This window comes from Micrasema longulum, unplaced genomic scaffold (assembly GCF_059751315.1).
Source record: "Micrasema longulum isolate JH-2025_06_02 unplaced genomic scaffold, ASM5975131v1 h1tg000486l, whole genome shotgun sequence".
NCBI lineage: Eukaryota > Metazoa > Arthropoda > Insecta > Trichoptera > Brachycentridae > Micrasema > Micrasema longulum.
The window spans coordinates 492,744-513,155 of record NW_028277683.1 but is presented as its reverse complement, the minus strand read 5'-3'; the positions used below and the strand labels follow the sequence as shown (position 1 = coordinate 513,155).

Sequence of the window (20,412 nt, the reverse complement as noted above, 5' to 3'; positions counted from 1 at the left end):
GCTTTTCTGTTACATTTGGTTTCAGTTTGAAAAGATGTTTACCCTTGGCTTGGGAGGAGGCTACCCGATATTCTTGCCGTGTACGAAGTTGCTTCTCTTTCGTCGTAACAAGGAGATCACCTAGTGGTAGTAAATTACTATAGGCAGGATCCCCGGAGTGGACCGCCTCCTTTGCTAACGCGTCCACTTTTTCGTTCCCGGGAATACCACAATGGCTAGGGATCCAGGACATAACAATACTCTTATTGGATGCCTCTGATAAAGAAGGCATTTGAGTTGAGATTTGACTAACTAGAATTGTTGAAATTAATTATGACAAATTAAGTACAGTACCTATCCTTATTCTTGAATTTATGGTAACAGTTTCCAAAAAAATATAGAATACGATGTTTTAAAAAACACGTGACAGATTGATTTTATTTGTATAATTTATTATCTACCAATATCATATTAAATGAAATGTGAAAATAGTATTCAAAGAACATAAAAGGCAGGTTTTTTTAAGGAAAAGATTTTTATTAAAACAATGTACTTTTATTAGTGTTTCTAATGACATTTCTTGATGGAACTGCATATAAATTATAATTTAAAAAATATGCATTGAGTTTAACTTTAACTCATAATTTTTACTAGAGACCAGGTTTCGTTGCGAGTGTTTTGACCGACACCAGTCTGATGATGTCTGTCACGACAAAACCCGCTCATTAGTGAAAATTATAAATAAAAATGTAATTAAACTGAATACGTACTTTCATTATTATAATGAGGAAGTTCAGTGCTACGGGGAATTGGATAAAAAATGTTTACTTACACGCGGTAAACAATAGAGCATTTAATTGTAAGGCGAAGATTCTCAAAAATTAGTAAAAGTTAACTAATTTGAGACGTCACAGGTTCATGTGAACAATAACCAAACAATTATCTTGTGATCGATTTCCGGTTTCCGAGTAGATACGTTTTTAAATATTTAATGCATATAATTATAATCATTTTGTGGATTAATGTGTTTTTAAAGGTTTGGGGTTCTCCTTTAAATGTCAGAAAATCTCACCGACTTAAGCTCGTGACGTCAAGGGCGGAGTATTTTCAAAATAACAATACTTTAAAAATTCAATAAAAATAATCATCATCATCATTCCCTTTCCGCACATAATGGTGCGTAGGGCACTACATTGGCACACCAATTGCAGCGTATCTTGATCATTTTTGTTACATAAAGGTAAGATGATCGTCTTACGCTTTAGGTACAAGTCCAGGGACTATGAAATATTCTAATGTAGAAACACCACTTTTTAATTATTTTTTTTTATTAATAAATTTCATAAAAGGTACATATTTTTTTAAAAACTCTATACAGATCTACTTTTATACATCTAGTAAGTGTTATCACTGTAACTCTCCAAAAAAAGAGACTAACTCTTGTGCTTGGAGAGTGACTTGTACTGTGGTAGTTGTTTATTTATAAGAGTTTGTATGATTTTGAATATATGAGTATATGAGAAAAAAAAAAAACGTAAAATAATAATACATTCATACTAATTAAAATTGAATGCAGTTTTTACACGTGTTCAAAAAACTTCTTTAGATTTCCTAAAATTATTTATTGATATATTATTTTTAATTGTTTTTAGTTCATTGGGGAGATTATTATATTTTTTTACACCTTTGAAGACAAAGCTATTTTGATCATGACCTGTGTGGAATTTAGGAATTTTAATATTATTTTGGTATCTGAGTGACTTATTCATCTCAAATTCTTTTGTTTTTTCTTCATTATAAATTTGTATAATGGAATTTACAATTTCCTTTAAATAAATATTTCATATCAACCATGTCGGGAATTGAACCAGAGACCTCTTGCATGGTAAGCAAACGCGCTGACTATTACACCACGAGGCCGACGAGCAACAATAATATGACACATTATTTTTTTTTTGTTTAGTTTGATAGTCAACAAACATATATTTTTATTAAACTACTGATTTTCCATACTGTATTATAATTTCTAGATATAATTATTCTTACGAGTGATCAAGTGAATTTAATTTTCAGTTAAAATGCAACACCCAATTTAAGAGTTCTGTGATAATTATTCACCGGAGATTCTCACAGTGAAACAATGAAACGTTTCTTGAAAACGTTCAAAGCGAAGTGTATCATAACAGTTTATTCCATTGCTATATGTTACTTGATAATAAATCCTAGACCAAAATCCATTTTCATTGAAGAAAACAAAAGGACGGACACCAAATATATCTTACACACGAGTAGATTTTCTAAAAGCTTCGAGATGATGGAAACGTCTATTGAAAATAAGAGATTCTGTGAGTTTAGTAATTGCCATTTTACTGATGAAAGAAGATTGTTTCGGGATATTACGAATTGGGATGCGATCGTTTTCGATGGTCCCGATTTTACAAAGAAGGAGAGTCATAATTTTCACAATATTCCCGATGAAAGATCGCAACACCAGAAATATATTTATTTCAATAAGGAGCCCGCATCTTCAAGTCCTATCTTAGACGGAGAATGCAACAGCTTTTTCAATTGGACATGGACTTACCGCTTGGACTCCCACATTGTTTGGAGTTACATTTATATTTTAGACGAGACATTCAACGTAATCGGACCGAGGGTCAACATGACGTGGGTCTCGAGAAATGACTCCAATATACTCGATCGAGTCGTGTCTTGGATCGATTTAAAAATACGAGCGATTGCATTGTTTTCTCTGAACGAGCCGCCGAAGGAAAACATGAGAATACTGTACAAATTGAACGAGCAGCTTAAGAAATATAACTTGACCGTGGATGTCTACAAGGACTGTGGGTCGGACGATTATAATGAAATAGAAAATGAAAACTGCGGCGAGATGCTGAGGCGAGAATATTTTTTCTATTTATGTTTGGAGGCTCGTCACGAAGAGGATTACGTGACCTCGGAATTTTTGACAGCCATAAAGAACTCGGTGATCCCGGTAGTGGTATCTGCACCCCACTACGCCAAGTAAGTATACTTTTTTTATTATTAATAAAACATATAATACATTTAATAGATATTATACTCCAGAAGTTATAAAAAAAAACTCATTTGGGACCGTACATGAAAAAAAAAGATTTTGGTGACAATACATATCATACATAGCTAATACACTCCAAAGTAGTAAAAAAACACAAAATAAGAAACACAAAACACAGTACTTTACACTATCTATATAAATTACATTAATAGCTATCACTATCAAAAAGATTTAATCAATATTTTTTTATTGTGACGCTTTTGGTTTTGCTATTCGACTTTTCGTTTTTCAGCTCATCGGGCAGTTTATTAAATTCGGAATGGCCAATATTTTCCAGAGACTTTTTTCCGAAATTCGTGGAGCGAAATTTAGTAACATCAAGATATTTTGAATTACGCGTGTTGTGGTTATGAATGTCATGATTAAATGTGTATTTTAAATTTGTGTGAGCAGAAAAGTTTATGATATTTGAAATCATCTTGGTGATGTCATGCAGTGGCATCAACTTGAAAGAAAGTATTTTTGTCTGTCGGTAGATATCCTTGACACGGGAATCCCATTTCAGTCCAAGAATATTTTTCAGAGCTATGTTCTGAAGAACTTGTATCTCCGAGATCTGATTTTTGCCGGTGAAACTCCATATACATGATAGATAGGATAAGTGGGAATGTATCATAGCGCAGCGTACTTTATTTTTGATTTAAAAAAAAAAGCATTTTAGCGTATTTTAGTAAATTTTGAAAAAACAATTTTAAGAGAAGATTTTAAACTAAAGGTAGTTAATACAATTTCATTAAAGCAATACTAGCAGTTGTAATGTTTCAGCAATGTCAACATTATTTGAAATCTAAGATTCTTGTCACTCCAAACTGATTAGTAATAAAAAATAAAAAATGTAAAATTAAATCAATCTACGTAATCTTCATTTCTGGTTTTAAAGAACCTAATGTTTTGTACTTTTACAAAAATGTAACATGGCAATATTTGAATTTAGAAAAAGCAAAACAAAAGTCAACATTATAGAGCATGGTGAAACTGTCACATCTGATAAAGGCATAATTTTAATTTGTATTTATTTATATCCAAATGGTCGAAAAACTAAATGCAGAACATATTGTTAAGAGATTCAAATTATATTTTCAAGAGGATTATGTATACCTAAAGTGACTTTGATGATCGATGTTGCGTGATAATGAATTTCCTCAAATGGTTCCCGAGAAATGCAAAACGATTTTTAAAAACAAGAACAAGGTACATTTTGATTCTCAATTGTGCCGCGTTATATTGTTTAATGAAATATTTGTCACCAGAACCTTTGGCTTCAGAGGCAAATGGTAAAAACGTGACTAAACATATTTTGCTATGGACTCGAGTGAATTCTGCGAGCTTTGATATAATTTTTGACGGTATCGCTGAAAAAAAATATTGCGAATTCAGTAATTGTTACATTACAGAAAAAATAAACTATTTGGAAAAGATAACTGAATGGGATGCAATAATTTTTGACGGGCCCGACTTTATAGCGAGGGAAGATTTTGAAAACAGCTTTGAGATTCCTCGTGAACGATCACAGTCGCAAAAATATGTTTTTGTAAATATTTACCCGGCTTCTGCGTACCCCATTGCTGACGAAAGTCTCAATGATTTTTTTAACTGGACGTGGACTTATCGCTTGGATTCCCACATTGTTTGGAGCAACGTTTACATTAAGGACAATAATTCTACTCTAGTCGGTCCCCGCGCTGACATGGCATGGGTGCAGAGAGATAACCATGTGTCCGACGAAATCGTGTATTGGACAAGTTCAAAAAACAGAGCGATCGCGCTATTTGGTTTCCATAAAAGTGATGAAAAAATTCAGATTATTAATAAATTAAACGCACATCTGGAGAAGTACAATGTGAGTGTAGATGTTTACTCCCAATGGGTATCGGGAGAGACGAGTGAAGGGAATGAAATACAACATTTCGACGATATGTTGAGAGAAAATTATTTTTTTTATTTAAGTCTGGAGAGTTATTGCGATGAGGATTATGTGACTTCGGAGTTTCTGACAGCTATGAAGAATATGGTGATTCCAATAGTGGTAGAAGCTCCTCACTATGCTAAGTAAATACATCTTCCTAACCTTCTTTTTAATTTTTGTCTTTGCATTTTACAAAGTTACATACATACATAAGTTACAAATACTAAAAAAACTATTAGATTAACACAAAAAATCCCACAAAGGCATGGCCTGTGGGTATACATTTTATTTTAAATTGAAATAAAGTTTACTGGAAGAATACGATAGATATCAAAAAGTTAAAAAATGAGTGCTAATATTTGTACACCATTTTTTGGTCGCTAAAAATGAGAAATTTATAATAAAAGTATATTCTTGCTAGAATGAACCTTTCTGAAACTTCTAGATGTAGGTTCTGCAGAGCCTCATCCTCGGGGGACCACTGGTTAAACCTGAGGATATTAAAGAGCTCGCCCCCTACCTAATGGCCTGATACTTTACGGATCTGGGCTTGGAGGGGGAGATTTAGCAAAATGTAAACTCTCGCTTTCCAGACAGTAGCCAGGCTCTTTATAGACCTGGGCTTGGAGGGCGAGAACTATTCACGGGGACCCGTCACAATAGATCTTCACAGGTCGCAGTGACGTCAGAAGCTTGAATAGCACTGACCCCCACCTCTAAGAATAAAAATAAGAATATTCTATTAATTAAAAAAATAAGCTATTATATATTTAAATCGAAACAAATTAAAATATTTAATCTCTATCATATTGTCCTTTTGAAATGCATTGAACAGTTTTGGGGCTATGAAAAATGAGTGTCATTGCCCCGAGTCTGGATTTACAATAAGGGGTTTCAAGTAAAGTTCTTACTTAAAACTTTTTTTTCAATGATTTCACGAGGAAGTTCGGAGGGTTTTAATTTACTTCGCTCCCATACATTAGGATTGACACTAGAACTCCATTGCGAACTCCTAGTTTTGCCTCCTGCGACAAACGTTTGTTTGCCAAGGTAGATTTCAGTGCGCCGTTCACCCTGTTCCCGGCACTCACCCTCCTTTCAATATTTCTGCAAACATTCTTCCAAGATACACAGATTCTTCTACCGGATTTAGAACATCTCCGTTCACACTGATCTCTCATTTAGTTATACTTTCATCCCTTTCAACCATTGTTTTTGATTCATCAACATTCATTAGCAAATCGCTTTTCTTGCATACATCATAAACAATAAATAAAAGACAATATTTCTGGCTTATTTGTTATTATCTTAGACATATCTTATCTAATAGAGTCGCCCATACGGAGAAAAGCCATTTTATGATTATTGACCACGAAGTTAGCTACAGATTACAGCAATACAACGAGCCATAGGTAGAGTTATCGCCACATAACCTTTCCAATTTTGAATAGGTTGACCACGGTTTAAAAATATTTTGATTAATTTTTGACACGTATATAATAACTACAACTATTCTTAAAAATGTTAACTACTCATCACAATCCGACGTGTCATCATTTTCGTCATCAGAAACACGTTAAAAAACACATCACAGTTTAACACGACTTTCTTGGTTTGTCCGCACAAAGCCCGCCCTTGTCCCAACTACGTAGCTTTGGACATGGTTACATTGGTTTCTTGAAACAAACAAACAATTGACAAGTATATTTCGAATTTTGAACCATTTGGAACCGACATTCGCCAATCAGACGACGTGATTGTTACAACACATTTACATACATGTATATTACAACACATTTACATACATGTATATTACACAATTGATTTGTTTAAGTGTTAGTTTTGGAAAGGTTAAGTGGCGGGCACTTTACTAGGGTTGAAATTTCCAATTCCACGTTTGTTGTTAAACTAAAAACCAAACTAAAATCAAACCAAAAATTTGAAATGCTTTTGTTCTATGCAATAGAGCTTAAAGGCTTCTCTAGAGAATTATTATTCTGAGTTTATTATGATTATTTTATTCTTTTCAGTTTTGCACCACCTGGGTCTTACATCGAATTAAAAAACTACACTTTGGTAGCAGAACAAATATACTTTTTGATGAATAATGTAACCGAATATTACAAATACTTTTGGTGGACTGAAGCGTACAGATACGATTCTCAGGTAGATGATATCCAATACAACCCACTATGCGTTCTGTGTAAGGCACTCAATACTCCTGAAATGGTGCACGAGGAAACAATTGTTGATGATCTTGAAAATTGGTGGAACGGAAAAAGTACCACTGAAGTGCCCTCCTATGGTAATAGACCTGGATAGGATTTATTTATTACATATACGGCCTAAGCCAATTACAACAGTTACATGAAGAAACATAAATGCAAGAAACTGAACAAAAACAACATCATAAAACTATGTAGCAAAGACAAACAAGGGTACAACAATAATGGTATACCATATATTCATAAAAACGAAAGACATAAGACTTCGAGCTAAACCATGCTAATCCAACTTCACCCCACACTGTTTAGCCGCGAAGAAATCTACGAAAAGCCGGAAGATCTATCCCAAAGAATTCCAAGTCGTGTGATGAATTGACTAATCTACACATTCTGGACATCGGGGCACAAAAACAAAAGTTCCGCTTAAAAGATTTAATAAATAGCAGATTTTGACTTCTGGTGACACGGTTGGCAACATGAAAATAAATTGATTGCAACAGAGATGGGACATCACTTATAGCATTAAGTATTTTGAAAATGCATATAAGGTCCATCTCAGTTCTATGTCTCTCCAATGAAGACAGATTAAGAGAGAAGCTCTACTAGGATGAATATCAATACAAGATAATAAGCCTGCATGGCGTTTAAATAAATAGATAAATAAATATTGCACATAGAATCAAGTCTGAAAGTGCCAATTCACGAGCTTTCGAAAAACCTGCCTAAAAGGCACTCCGATAAAAGAAACTTCAGTACTCCCCTTCGTTGCACTTGACACACTACATTATTGAATACTATCAAATGCAACGCCAAAGCTGCTAAAATTCTCCATTAAGAAGAGCGATTGGTAGTTTTTCAAAATATGAGATGTACGATTTGGACTTTTCCAACGACTCGGCTCTCCGCTACAAACATAAGTTTAGTCTCGGTGATATTAATAATAATTACCCTTTTTTTATCTAACCTTACAAGTACCCTCCACACACCACACTCCAAACACTTAAAACAGTAACAATACAAAAACAAATAATATCATCATTAAAGTACCCGAATTCGTAAAGCAAAGTCACCTGTTCTTGGGACCAAAAGTTTTAACATCTTTCTGCAGAAGTTCGAAAACAAAAAAAAAAGGATTATGAAGCAATCAGAGTGGTTAGTGGAGGATATGATTTATATTATATTATGTGACCTATGGACTTAAAAAAAAGGGTAATTCCTGCCTATAGTGAGACAGGTAATTAGAGACTAAAGTGTTTTGTAAAATTAGGCTAAGACAAATAATAAATAGAAAATGTTTTTGTCTAAAAAGAAGTCATTACTGTATTAAACACGCATTTTTATTTCAAACCAGTAGTTTCCATTTACAGGGAAAACCTTTAAGTATTTTTGGGTGTTTCTGGTAGGTGGTGAAACTAGAATCCAACCTACATGTACAAAACATTAATGCCAGACGATGGGAGAAAAATAAATCATCATCATTCCCTTTCCGGGCATAGGGCAATTCGTTGGTACACCAATCGAAGCGTATCTTGATCATTTTTGCTACATGAAGGTACGATGATCAGTCTTACGCTTCAGGTACCAGTCCAGAGACGATGAAATATTCTAATGTGAAAAAACACTTTTTAATTTATATTTCGTATTAACCATGTCGGGAATCGAACTCGAGACTTCTTGGATGGTAGACAAGCGCGCTCACCATTACACCACGAAGCCGACAAAAGAAGAAGAAATACGGATATTTAAACGTGGGCAGAATGCCAAATGTTACACAGTGTTTAAAGTGATCACTTAATCGACCGATGATGAGTCATGATCTCCGTAAATGTCCAAATATCCATTTTCGCCTTTAAAAGGGTTTATTCATCCATATACAATATTCTGTTCCTAACCATTAACAAAGCATTGAATGAAAGGTTTTTGGCCAAAGGTGAAAAGCACTCTTAAGATAGAATTGATAAAGCTTTTTTTTTTCTTCTGATTTAACGAAATAATTCAATTTTGGGAGCCAATTCAAACGATTTGTAAATAACCCACCATTAGAAAATGGGAATCAAGTTGTGGTAGAGTGGGCTTTAACTTCGGTTTTCTGACTGAGTCCACAACACATACAGGACTACAACCCGGTTAATAATTTTGTCAGTCTCGTGGGGGAAATAGTTGGCACGTTCGCCTACCATTCTCGAGGTCCCGTGATTTATTCGGTCAACATAAAATATTTGTTCATGAAAAATGGCTTCACACAACAAAACTCATTTGTTCCTGGACTGGCACTTAAAGCATAAGATTGTAGGACTTCACGTTCACCCGGAAATAAATACCCACTGTATGTCATCTGATAGCGCAAAAAATAAATAATACATTTCCTGTGTGCAAACAATTGATTATCAAAATATTCAATTGACTAACAACTAACTGCTGATACGAGCGGATATAAAATCACCGAGAAACACGAAATCAGTACACGACCTCAAAATGCCACTAGGAAGTGAAATGAAAACTGAATAAAAACTAAACATTAGTAGTAGCAACTTTAGGTAGTCAGTTTGGCCAGCCCCAGTCAGGTTATACAGTCAGTTCTATCGTGTAATCACGTAAAACGTTTATGTAGTTACTTTTTCTGTTACTTTGTTTATACGACGTGTAATAAACACCCATCGCGACATATAATTTTCTTCGGTCATCTGCAACTGGGTGAGAGCTCCCTTGCATCAGCATGCAATTAATCCTACCTTACCTTCTCGTAACAAATTATCTTGATACACCGCGTTTAGTGTACCGATGCTAACCCTATTCACAATGGAGTGTGAATAGATGTATGTTTATGATTAATAAAGAAAATAAAATGAGATATGTGTAATATTTTATACTAAGCGGAATAGTGGATAAGGAGGAGAGTGAAAAAATTATAAGTGAGTAGATACTCGAATTAGTTTAAATTTTAAAATGAATGTATTTGGAATTTAAAAAAAACTGAATGACAATTATATTCACAAATGTCATAAGTTTGATTTGTAATCAATACTTAATTTGTACATCTAAAGTTGCAAAAACAATTACAGAGATTAAACAATACTAACTTTATTTGATAATGCAGTGGTTAAATTATATACCTTAAACAAGTAGAAAAATACTAATAATTCTGTGCCATTTAGGAAAAGAGGTACATGTCACGTGTGCGGGAGAACCATTTAAAATTGCTTACTGGTTTATTTTGTTAACATACAATTTTGAGCGCTAGTTTAGAATAAACTTTAAATGTGTAAACTTAGAATGAAATACAGGGAGGGGTACAAGTCATATTATATTTCTTCCCATATTTGGTTTTTCTATATTGTCCGTCATCGCAGTCTCAATCCTGGGGATTGTTATGCAGCAAAGTCCTGCATCTCGTCCTCCACTGTTCTCTATTCTCTGCAGCCTTCTTAAGCTCAACATATGAGGTGCAGTGCAAATCTTCGCACACTTGCTCCAGATACTACCGTTGGGGGGGCCCTCTGTGATTTGTCCCTTCAACCATTCCCTCTATTAAGTCATGCAGGAGACCCCCATGGCGCATAAAGTGGCCGATCTATCGGGCGCGCCTCTCTGAGATGGTTTTGATTGGGTGCCTCCCTTCTTCGATTCTTCTGAGAACCTCGTCATTAGTGATGTGGTCTCTCCAGGAAATTCTTAATATTCTTCTGTAACAAAGGCTTCTAGTCTTTTTTATCTCTTTCGGTAAGGCACCATGTCTCACAACCGTATATCAATATATTCCATACATTCTAGTATGTCTTGGCAAGTTGCTCGCGGAGTTTTAGGTTTATGTTGTTTGACTCGAAAATCTTTGATTTTTTTATGAACGCAAGCCTTGCTTGATGCATGCGGCAGTAGGCTTCCCTTTTTGTTCTACCATCCCGGGTGATCCTGCTCCGAAGGTACATAAACTCTTTAGCATTATTTCTCGGCATTATATATCGTACTTCGGCACTTAGAAAGAGTCTGTCGGCCATTTCATCAAACTTGGCATTGTAGAGCGTCGCCTCTGTTGCACGATTCAGATTCGAATCAGAGCAGGGCTGTTTAAATTTTCATACTTATAATTATCATAATACTTGCAGTTATTTAATTATCGAAACTTCTGATAGTTTATACTAAACATAATTTTATTCAAACAAATTTGTGATGACAATCTCAATTTTATAAAGTTGTTTTTTTTATTTTCTTTTTAATTAAATTATACGATTCCGCATGAATATAAAATTATGGTACATAGAAAGAAACATAACTCATAAACACAAAAACCTCACCAAAAAACTATGTTGGCTTTTATAACAAAATATTTATAAATATTGTTAACAATTTCGCGTGACTAAGCGTGTAAAGCATAGAATTAAAAATAGTGCGTAAAGGTTTCCTTCTTTTCAAATAAGATATTATAGATGCCGCAAACAAACTATTTCACTAAAAATTAATACATTTAAAATTGTCCCGACCGCACATAAGAACGCTTAAAAACCACTGACGGACAAAGACAAAGCTCTACAAAACCGAAGGTCTCTTTCTAAATGCCGATGTACGATATATATTGAACTAAACTGTACATTTATTCATCATAATTCTCTTTCCGTACCTAATGGTGCATAGGACACTGCATTGGCACACCAATCGCAGCGTATCTTGATCATTTTTGTTACATAAAGGTAAGGTGATCAGTCTTACGCTTCAGGTACCAGTCCAGGGACTATGAAATATTCTAGTGTAAAAACACCTTTTTAAATAATATTTCATATCAATCATGTCGGGAATCGAACCCGAGACCTCTTGCATGGTAGGCAAATGCGCTGACCATTACACCACGAGGCCGACTACATTTATTAGCTGCTCGTTACTTAACTTACCTAATAGTATCTTCGAATTAAACAACGATAGCCAATTTTATTATTGAAATATTTAAATGAATAAATATTTCCTAATTTTTATCTCTTCACCCAGCCTTCCAAGATCTTTTAGAGTGGAATTGCATATTATTTAACTCATTTTCTCAGTTTTAGTCACATGTATCTATTTACCTAAATGCCAAAGAATTTATCTGGCACACGAATAAAGTATGAAGATGTTTTCAACGGAAGAAGCGATTTAAATAAACATGTTTGTCTTCTTCGGGAACAGAATTTATTTTTCAAAATTAGAATGCTGAGGAGTGAAAGCTACATACAGCAGTAGCAAGTGACTAAAAAATTAAAATTGAACATAAGAATTTTGTGTTGCCTATTTTCGGAATATTGTGATAATGGTAATGATGAATAATTTGTCAAATTCAAAAGTTTTTTTTTTCATATTTTATTGCATCGCTGTGTATAACTTGATGTCTCCTGCGTCAAACCCTACTTTTCCAGCCGCAGAAAAAGACAATGACACAAAGTATATCTTGCTGTGGACGAGTCTTAAATCTAAGAGCTTCGAGAAGATTGTAGAGTCAATCAAAACCAGTCAAAATTGCGAATTCAGCAATTGCCACGTTGCTGGAAAACGCAACTACTTTAAGGATATTACAGAATGGGACGCGATCATTTTTAACGGGCCTGATTTCACAACGACGAGAAACTACGCTTATGGCGACATTCCCAAAGACAGATCGAGGTATCAGATATATATTTATTTGAGTATAGATCCCGCGTCGTTAAACCCCGTTTTCGACGACGGATACAACAAATTTTTCAACTGGACGTGGACTTACCGGTTAGATTCTCGTCTCATATGGAGCAGGGTTTATATCTTAGATGACGAATCCAACAATATCGGACCGCGGGCTGACATGACCTGGCTATCGAGAGCGAACGCGAGTATATCTTACGACGTCGCATACGGCTTGCATATGAAGACAAAAGCAGTTGCGTTGTTTTGCAGCTACAGAGTGACCGAAGAAAATCAGAGAGTCATAAATGAATTGGACGAGCACCTGGAGAGATGTAACTTGACTGTAGATGTTTACACGGATTGTGCATCGGATGATATGAGCGGATATGAAAAAGAATCTTGCGGCGACATGTTGAAAGAAACATACTTCTTCTATTTAAGTCTGGAGGCTTACCACGATGAGGATTACGTGACATTCGAGTTTTTGACAGCCATGAAGAATTTAGCGGTTCCGATAGTCGCATCAGCACCACATTACGCTAAGTAAATAAATTTATTTATTGCTTTATTTTGAGTTTGTCCAAATGTTTATAGACATAGAATTTAGAATAGTACAGAAAGAGCGTGGAATCATTTTTGAATACATCGGACTGTGTCCAAAAAACCCTCCATTTTGCCCCAATTTCACCGCGTGCATGCGTGAAGTCACCGCGTAATGTTGCCAGATCGCGAAAAATATAATCGTATACACATATTTTTTTAAGTTCTCTCATATTTTATCGTACATGTGGAAACATTGATTCACACAACAGAGTAAATAAGGAAAGGGTCAATTAATAAGAGTAATTGAATTAATGAACTTTGAACTTTAAAAATGTAGCAAATTTTATTTTACATACAGCGGATATTTTTAAGTCATGTTAAATAATATATGAGAAAAGAAGGGTAAAAATTTGACTACCCTAGCAACACTAACAAAATGTCTATTATGTTTTCCTCGACAATCTGACAGATGGAAATATAATTAAATTTTTGTTAAATACTTAAAATGCATTTGCTACTCACACATAAAATGTTATCCCATCCTGTTTCTTTTTGATCCCAACAGTTTCTACACTTTAAAACAACACAATTTGGCATAGTTGAATTCGAATCAGGAGTTGCCTGCTGAGCGACGTCTACAAAGAAACTAATAGGTCAAAACGTAAAACTACTTCTTTAAGAGTAGTTTAGTCGCCTTCTGTTTAATGCGCGTATGCGGTTTTTGGACTAGTCTTAATTCTATGGTTCCTGTACTATGTAGATATTGACATAATTATTTATTTATAAATATTATTTAACATGAGATAAAAATATCCGTTTTATGTAAAATAAAATTTGTTTAATTTTTAAAGTTCAAAATTAATTTATTTAATTACTCTTATTGAATGACCCTTTACTTATCTACTTTGTTATGTCAATCAATGTTTCCGCGTGTACAATAAAATTAACAAATTGCTTTTGTTTTTTAAATATTTACCTTACATTTTTTGTGTTATGATTATATTTTCCGCGATCTGGCAACATTACGCGGCGACTTCACGCATGCGCGCGGCGAGAGTGGAGCAAAGTGGGGGGGATTTTTGGACACAGTCCGATGTATTCAAATATAATTCTACGCTCGAGCTCCTACCCAAGTTAGAGATTGACAGAGAAGATACGAGGTTGCTGTTTGATGTTTATTTATTACATGGCGAATAAATAATAAATTATGTCGCACGAGTGTTACGGCGATCAGGAGATGAAGAGACTGCACTTGAACTAAGTGCTGGAACTGTGTGACTGATTGAACTGGACTGACTGACTGGTCGACTAGGCTGGCGTTGCCACCCCCTGTGGTCTCTTTATAGGCCACGTTTCTTTGTAGTTCATTTCTCCATGGTAGGGACGATGTGAATGTACTGCAGAACAATGCTTCTGATTTTATGTGCAATACTGTTAGAGTTGCATTATATGTTGTATTGGATTCTATAAAAAAATATGAAATTGCTTTCTTCGGTCATCGCACTATTTCAGGTGAAATGTTTTAGCACGTGTGTGTCATCGATGACGATCGACGTGTCAAATTCACTAAATGGCTTAACCGATGTATCATCATTACTGGAAAAAGTGGCATTCGCTGTTCCGATCGGCCGGTTGCAAAATAATCATGCGCTGTTCCTTGATCAGCAGAGCACAAACTATGGCTTGCATGCACCAATGTCACGATTATGCCGCATTATAAACTCAAGAAAGGATTTGGACTTTTTTGGTGGAAGTCTTTCCAGATTTAAACAATCACTAAGATGGGCCAGATCTTATCTTGAAATAGTGATGACTCCGCGTGTGACATCTCAAGTTCTCTTCCGCTTTTTATCGGTCCGTTCTGCCGATTGGTCCGTTGACAGTAAGTAAACTGGAAATCTTCCACAGCCGTTTGATTCATATGAACTAGTCACATCATTCAAAGTAATTCGTTTTTATTTGAATATTTTTTCGTGCCTTTTCAAGAAACTTTGCTGTATAGTTTAATGCTATAATTTTTACCGCGTGGAAGAAAAAAAATTTTGTATCAAATTTCCCGTAGGGCTGAACATAGTCATTACACCTGTATATAATGTTTAAAAAATAAGAAATGAGTTAACTGTTGTTAAATGGACTGAATAAGTCCGTAAATAAATAATTAAATAACTTGTTGGTACATTCCAACACTGAGATAAAAAGGAACTCCATTCATAATTTGAATCTGATTTAAACAAAGTAAAAATACTGACATTTTATTTTTTGTTCATAAATGTTATGGTGTACAAATGTACACAAAATTGTGGATAGGATTTTTACAGTGTGTAGTGAAAAATATATTATAATAAAAGGCAATATGGTGTTTAGTATCTATTTATAAAAGTGAAGTTAATTATGTGTACATTGATTTTCCCAAAAACTATTTATTCAAAAAGTGAGGGATATTTCAATGACGTATAATTAAACAAAAAAAGTACATTCAGGGAGACTGGACCGCTGTGCACGTGCAAACCACGAGCCCACTGCGTGATATCGCATGATTGGCCCATTTCAAACCACGGCAAAAATCTACACGGCGCGATCAAATACAATACGATGGATCGATATTTATTGTTTAACAATTATTTATTTATTTAAGGGTTAGGTCACGGAAACATCACTTGGCGAATTGGCCAAGTTAGAATTAATATTACTGATGATAGAATTGTTAATGCTCTAATTTTTACCGCACGTAAGAAAACAATTTTACATCCAATTTCCCGTAGGGGTGAATTTCCTCATGAGTGATATTTTTGAATGTATTTTTCCCATCTTTTTATAAAAAAAATAAAATATTTTCGTTCTTATGATTTACCCAAATATTTAATTTCGAAGGCCATTTTCAACGAGTTGTAAATAACTCACTACTAGAAAATGGGAATCGAGTTGGGGTAGAGTGGGATTCGAACCACGGACCTTTGGTCCGTGAGTCCGAGACACTAGCCACAGGACCACAACCCGATTTTTTCCGAGTACATAAATAACACTAACAGATGACAGCTAGTGTCGTAGCAATAATAACAAGTTACTCAGAAATATTTCGAAGCAAGGAAATTTATTATAATTCTTTAATCAAAATTTGATAGATCAACTAGGCATTTACAGGGCTTATGACCTGTCATTGGCTGGTTTAAGTAACCACTTTACACACTGTGCAACATTCACCATTCTGCCTATGTTTAAACATCCGCATTTCCTCTTCCATCTGTCGACTTTTGTGAAGTAAGCTATAACCTTTATCACGTGGGTGAGATTTATCCGGCTGAACCGTTTCCCCTACTAGGCAACGCCTGAAAACAATTCTTCAATTTTTGTACTTCGTCTCATACCAGTTAGTCTAAACAACTATGTTTTTAATACAAAACATTGTTGAAAATACAAGTCCACCAAGACATGTCAGTAGAGTGATAAATGTGATTTGAAATTTTAAAAAATATATATTCAGAGTGACGCAATATTTACTATATTTATGATGCAGCTGGTAAATCTATGCTATGGAAGATCAAATGTTCAAGATATTGTTTAAAAATGTGATTAATATAGTTAAGACCATAATAAATACAGCCACAGTGTAATTATTTATTCTCTGATGATAAAATGATGAATTTTATGAAGACATTCCGAGCAAGATGTATTTTTATACTAAATTGCATCGCTGTATATTGTCTGATAAGACATTCGAAACAAAAAATAATGTCCGCGGCAGAAGACAAAAAAAATGACACAACGTATGTCTTACTTTGGACACGGGCTGATTCCGCGAGCTTTGAAAAGATCTTGAATTGTGTCAATGAAAAAAATCATTGCGAGTTTAAGAACTGCTTTGTTACTCACAAAAGAACCCACTTGAACGCAATTACAGATTGGGACGCTATCCTTTTCGATGGGACTGAATTCACGACGGAGGAAACGTATCAGAACTATGATATTCCCCAAGCGCGGTCGTATTACCAAAACTATGTTTACGTGAACATCCAGCCCGCTTCCATGTTCCCCGTCGTCGACATCTACTACCGCTTCTTCAACTGGACGTGGACGTATCGCTTAGATTCCCGCATCATTTGGAGCAACATTTACATCAAAGATAGCAATTCCAGTGTAATCGGTCCCCGCTCCAACATGACGTGGGCGCAGAGAGTTTACTACGTGTCGGATGAAACCAAGCATTGGGCGCAATTAAAAAACAGAGCCGTCGCCTTATTCGGTTTTCACAGAACAAGTGGTGAAACGAATAAAATAGTTAAGGAATTAAATACACACTTGAGTAGATACAACTTGAGTGTAGATATTTATACACAATTGGTAAAAGATGAATTGAGCGAAGAAGACGTGGAGAAAAAATATTGCGACATGTTGAGAGAGAAATATTTCTTTTATTTGAGTCTGGAGACTCATCGCGATGAGGATTATGTGACTTCGGAGTTTTTGACAGCTATGAAGAACACAGTGATTCCAATAGTGATCGAAGCACCTCACTATGCTAAGTAAATTTTTTATTTTATTTCAATTATCCAACAAAATAAAAATCTATATTTACAAGGTTAACAAAAAAAATATATACATACAATTATCATGCATTTGAATTTTATTTGTGGATGTAGAATAGAGTGAGCCGATGATGTATCAAGTTTTTTTAATTTTTTTAGGCATCAAAGTTAAAGGGGTCTAAAAAGTTGCATTTTGGATCACATTAAACGTAAAAATTAATAAAAAATATATTCCATACTACTTTTGGCCCTCAACGGTTTTAAGTTTATAACTGTCTGAATATTTTGTTAATTATCTATATTAATAAAATTATTTTTTTGTTATTAAAGATATAACTTAATCACAATACAAATTCGAACACGTTTTGAAACTACCGAAATACAAAAAGTTTACACTCCGCGGAACTGATTCCGTTGAGCGCCTGGGTTATATTGACGAAAACAATGGCTCATTAAAACAATGCTACCCATTTATTACGAAACAAAGTGCAACTCACACCCTTAGATGCTTATTTAATATGGTTTAATGCACATTATAAAAATTATTGGACTGATTTTCTTACTTAAATACAAAATGACAGCTGATTTAGCGCGAAAAATTTACTTTATCGAAAACTTCAAGCTCTGGTTTAGGGCCAAAAGTAGTATCAAATATTTTTTGCATTCCGAGGAATCCAAAAGGAAACTTTTTCAACCCATTTCATTTCAAAATTTGGAAAAAAAATATCGGCCTACCCTAATGTAGAGCCACTCCACTGGCTCATAGGCACGTTCTAGAGTGCCAGTGTATTATTTATATTATACATAAGAATACTTTCACATCAATTCAACGTAGTTATGTAGAAAGTAGCTAGGCATAGAAAAGCGACACTGGGATAATACCACTTTGTAAAAAGAGTGTATAATCAAATGTACACAACAATTGGAATGTTTTTTACTTTGTCAAATGATAAATAATGCATACATTCGTTTTTTTTAATAACACCCAAATAATTTAATTATGTATTTGACAGGATGTGGGACAGGATTCCAAATTGGAAAAATGATGATGAAAGTAGGTTGAATGTTGTCGAAATGTGATCCCTCAGACGAATGTATGGTAAAACGATGTGTGATAGGTCGAGATCCGTGAACTGTGTAAGGCTGAGACACGCATTATCGACAGAATCAAGAAAGGGGTGCTGCGTTGGTTTGGACATGTAGAGCGAATGGACAGCGAAAGAACGGCTAAAAGGATCTACGATGCGAATTTTGATGGATGCAGAAAACGAGAAAGACATGGCACGATCAAGTCCATCAAATACTTGAAGATGGACATGTCAAGAGTAGGAATAATCGGCGTGAGTGCATGAGAAGATGTAGAGTGGTATGGCGTTGTATTCTCTCTGCCTACCCCTACGGAGAAACGGCGTGATGGTTTGTTTGTTTGGGACAGGATCATCATAAATTGATGATTTATTAATGTTTATTTTAATATTTTCAGTTTTGCTCCACCGGGATCGTACATCGAGTTAAAAAACTACTCTTTGGTAGCTGACAAAATATACTCGGCGATGAATAATATGACCGAGTATTACGAATATTTCTGGTGGACCGATCTGTACAGGTACGATTCTCAGGCGGACGACCACCGACACAGCCCGCTGTGCTCCTTGTGCAAGGCGCTCAATACTCCCGAAATGGCGGAAAAGGAAACCGTAGTTGAGAATCTTGAAAAATGGTGGAACGGATATTTACTCTGATTCAATAACACTCTTCACACATTGATTACTAATTAGTGGGTCCCTAAAATGTATAATAAACAAGTAAAACTAAACTACTGATTTTCTTCATTTGTAGCTTTGAAAAAATAAGTGCACGAAAAATATGTCATTTTATCAATTATTGGCGAGTTTTAGTGTCGTGGTGATTTGAAAACTGGCTGTAATGAATAAACGACTTCCTAATCGGACTGATGGTTTTTTTCTTTAATCCTTGTAATGAAAACTATGGTTCATATATTTTGAATATTTAAGTAGGGCACACATAAACATATTCTTATGTGCGCTCTAATAATAACAATATACATATATGTATTTAATTTATATTTTGTTTAACACATATTTCTTAACCTTCAATTTGAATTTTGTTTTTTTTTTCTTCGTAAATGTTTTTCTTATTTCATATTTTTTTACTGCTGCACCAAATTGAATTGATTGATTGGGCTTTTTTGTAAATGAGAGTCTGATTTTTACCTTTTCTCTAGTATTGTGATCATGTTCATGGTTGGTTTTGATAATTTTTTTCTAAAATTCTATTTTTTTTTTTAGAATAAATAATATAACACACATACATAGCGCCCTTGGAGTGATTTTCACAAAAATGGCGCTTTATAAATTATCTAAATATATATTTATATATCATCGTAGTGTAAAATAGTATTCGGTTATATTGTGTTAGTGCATTTAATTAATTTAACATGAAATTTACACTTAGGTATCGGTTTTTTTTCCAAAATAATTCTAAAGGCTTTGC

At 34.5% G+C, this 20,412-nt stretch overlaps 1 protein-coding gene across 5 annotated transcripts; it reads left to right on the top strand.

Moving 5' to 3' along the window:
* Positions 1 to 1,047: 1,047 nt before the first annotated feature.
* Positions 1,048 to 19,849, top strand: LOC148281220 (lewis-type alpha-(1,3)-fucosyltransferase-like). Of its 5 annotated transcripts, XM_088227034.1 has the most exons (4): positions 1,048 to 1,219; positions 2,053 to 3,006; positions 7,016 to 7,151; positions 19,382 to 19,580. In XM_088227034.1, the coding sequence occupies exons 2-4, from the start codon at positions 2,120 to 2,122 to the stop codon at positions 19,433 to 19,435; spliced, it is 1,077 nt and encodes a 358-aa protein (XP_088083160.1). In that variant the 5' UTR covers positions 1,048 to 1,219; positions 2,053 to 2,119; the 3' UTR covers positions 19,436 to 19,580. The 5 variants fall into 5 exon arrangements, 4 of the variants coding, with proteins under 4 accessions (XP_088083160.1, XP_088083157.1, XP_088083158.1 ...); XM_088227031.1 differs by lacking the exon at positions 19,382 to 19,580 and having other exon boundaries at positions 7,016 to 7,765; XR_015822398.1 differs by lacking the exons at positions 1,048 to 1,219; positions 2,053 to 3,006; positions 7,016 to 7,151; positions 19,382 to 19,580 and adding exons at positions 9,181 to 10,373; positions 12,365 to 12,488; positions 12,592 to 12,713.
* Positions 19,850 to 20,412: the final 563 nt, after the last annotated feature.